Source organism: Cryptomeria japonica, chromosome 7 (assembly GCF_030272615.1).
Source record: "Cryptomeria japonica chromosome 7, Sugi_1.0, whole genome shotgun sequence".
Taxonomy (NCBI): Eukaryota; Viridiplantae; Streptophyta; class Pinopsida; order Cupressales; family Cupressaceae; genus Cryptomeria; species Cryptomeria japonica.
Window position 1 is genome coordinate 580617416 of NC_081411.1, and position 2434 is coordinate 580619849.

The 2434-nt window shown below is 36.5% G+C and overlaps 1 protein-coding gene across 1 annotated transcript; it reads right to left on the minus strand.

Annotated features, from left to right (window-relative positions):
* Positions 1–1108: 1108 nt before the first annotated feature.
* LOC131048403 (uncharacterized) lies at positions 1109–2066 on the minus strand. The gene has a single exon (XM_057982360.2). The coding sequence runs from the start codon at positions 1939–1941 to the stop codon at positions 1318–1320; it is 624 nt and encodes a 207-aa protein (XP_057838343.1). The 5' UTR covers positions 1942–2066; the 3' UTR covers positions 1109–1317.
* Positions 2067–2434: the final 368 nt, after the last annotated feature.

The window sequence follows — 2434 nt, forward strand, 5'->3', positions numbered from 1 at the left end:
ACTCAGATAATATTAAAATAGGATTGCCAAGGATGTGGAGGCCATGTCTACTGACAAAAATCTCATAAAATTGGAGGCGGATGCAATGGAAGTGGAATTAGGAGAAGCATCGAAAGACGATTTAATTTATGATGCATTGATTTCTGAAAAAAGATGATAAGAAAGAGGTAGAAAAAAATGTTTAATATTAGAAGAATTTAAAATTTTCTATGATGACAATCAATCATAATATGATATTAGAGACTTACAGATTCTCTTGATTCATTTCTCATGCTTCTTATGCATTATTTAAGTTTTTTTCATTTGCTGAATTTTTGTCAAGTCTATTAATGGGTTCAAGTATAAATAAAAAAATTCGACTGATGAGATTTTGTTGAGTATGAATTTTTGAACTATTTTTTATTTGAGTCAAGAATCAATGTCTACTAGTGGCCCAAGATGCCAAATAGGATTGCAAAAGTGCAGTGAAAAGAATGTACAATGGAAGTTGAAATGACAAGAATCACATTCATCACATACACAGTTAAACACTTCAACATAGGATATTAAAATTTATATATAGAAGTATATAGAGCTCATATCAAATAAGAAAGAATGTCTAAATTATTAATACCACAATCTATGACATAATTGATAAAAACTCATGGTAATTTCAATTCTCTATATTTATATCGACATAGAATTAAAAAGTAAAGTATATGTCTGCATGGTATTTAAATTATCTCCATTCATATAATCCACATTGCTTATAATCCACTGGCATTTACAATCCCAGGGCATTATATGTTTTATATTAGTAATCGCCCAAAACTGCAGTCGGGTTCTTCCGAGAACCCCACAGAAAGCAACTATGCACTAGTGAAGAATTTGGAACTCGGATAACTATCGTTCTTTCACAAAGAGCACACTTGCGTATAACTTGTCTCACAAACACAAATGAAACAATTAAAAAAAATTAAAAACAAGGCTGTAAATCAAAGCAACCTTAGGGTTTGAAATTTTCTTAAAGAAGTGTGTATCTTTAGAAGTTAAAGAATAGCATTAACTTTATTTTCAGCGGTTAAGTTCTGAATGAGAAATTAAAAAATTATATACATGGAAGCAGATCTCGATTTGCACTGAGCAATTTTTTTTCACAAAAGGTAGACCAAATAACTAAGCGCTAATATTAGCAACAATAGTACAAGTTTTTCCCAGAAACAGAAATATTCAAAAGGCGAAAGAACAATTAGTTCGAGTGATATGAAATGTGGACCTGAGGAATTGAAATGAAACAGCTCTATAGTTTGTTTCCTACTCCCTGAAGCAAAATTGAATTCAATTGTATTGATCAATGACGTGTGCATCGAACTCACGGGAGCGAGCTCTAATCTGGCTGATGATACTTTGTGCTACATCATCCAAATGCTTAGGCATCCAATCCTCCATCTGATCAAACCACTGAGCCAAAGTCATGTCTTGCCCCGCTGCTTGATCTTGCCCGGCTGCTTGATCGGTGGAGCCAACAACGGACTGAGGAGGAGGGCAGGGGATAAGGTTAGGTTCAGGGCGAGGCTTTGAGCTAGTGCTAGAGTTAGGGTTAGGATTAGAGGTAGGGTTTAGGGTAGGGCTAGGGTTTGGGTTAGAGAACACTCTGATGATGGTCTCGGCTCCAATTTTGATAAGGTCCCCATCCTTGAGGATACGGGGCTTGTGAGGAAGGAGCTTTGTATTGTTGAGGATGGTTCCATTTGAAGTATCGAGGTCTGTGACCGCCCATTTCTTGGCCTGGTTCAACTCAATCAGCAGATGCCTCTGAGACACGCCATCTTCTTTGATGACGAAATTGTTTCCCTTCACCACCCTGCCTATGTTGATTTTCTTCTTCCTTGTGCAGTCTATCATTTCGCCTTTGCGAGGACCCTTCTCCACACGGAAGTAAAGCGAGCAATTCTTCTCCATCAGGCAAAAACATCTGCATACGCTTGTAAACGCCACAAACCCCTGGTCTGTATGGGAGACGGACCTTTCGCCTTTTGTTTTTTTCCATTGATTTCATATGAACTCCCGCTCAAAATTAAACAGAAATTTAAGATTTTTGATTTATGTAAGTTTTAAAAATAATAGTTGTTAGTGACTGTTTATATATTTCTTTTCAATAAAAGTGTATAGGAATAGAAATCAGAAAGAGTTGTCTTATACACTCTGAAACATCAAACAATGACTCAAACAAACGAAGATTTGTTTCTTCCGGGTGCTAGACATCATTGACACGTGAAGGAGAAGGTGGGGAGGGGTATTAGGACCTCCTCGATGCTCCTACACATTGCCTTAGCAAAATGATTCTAAGGAAAGGACATATGACACTTTCCAACTTTACAATATTTCATAAGAGGCCTCCAAACAATTCAACGTAATAGGGTTGAACATCTTGAAGCATGACGATTGCATGATG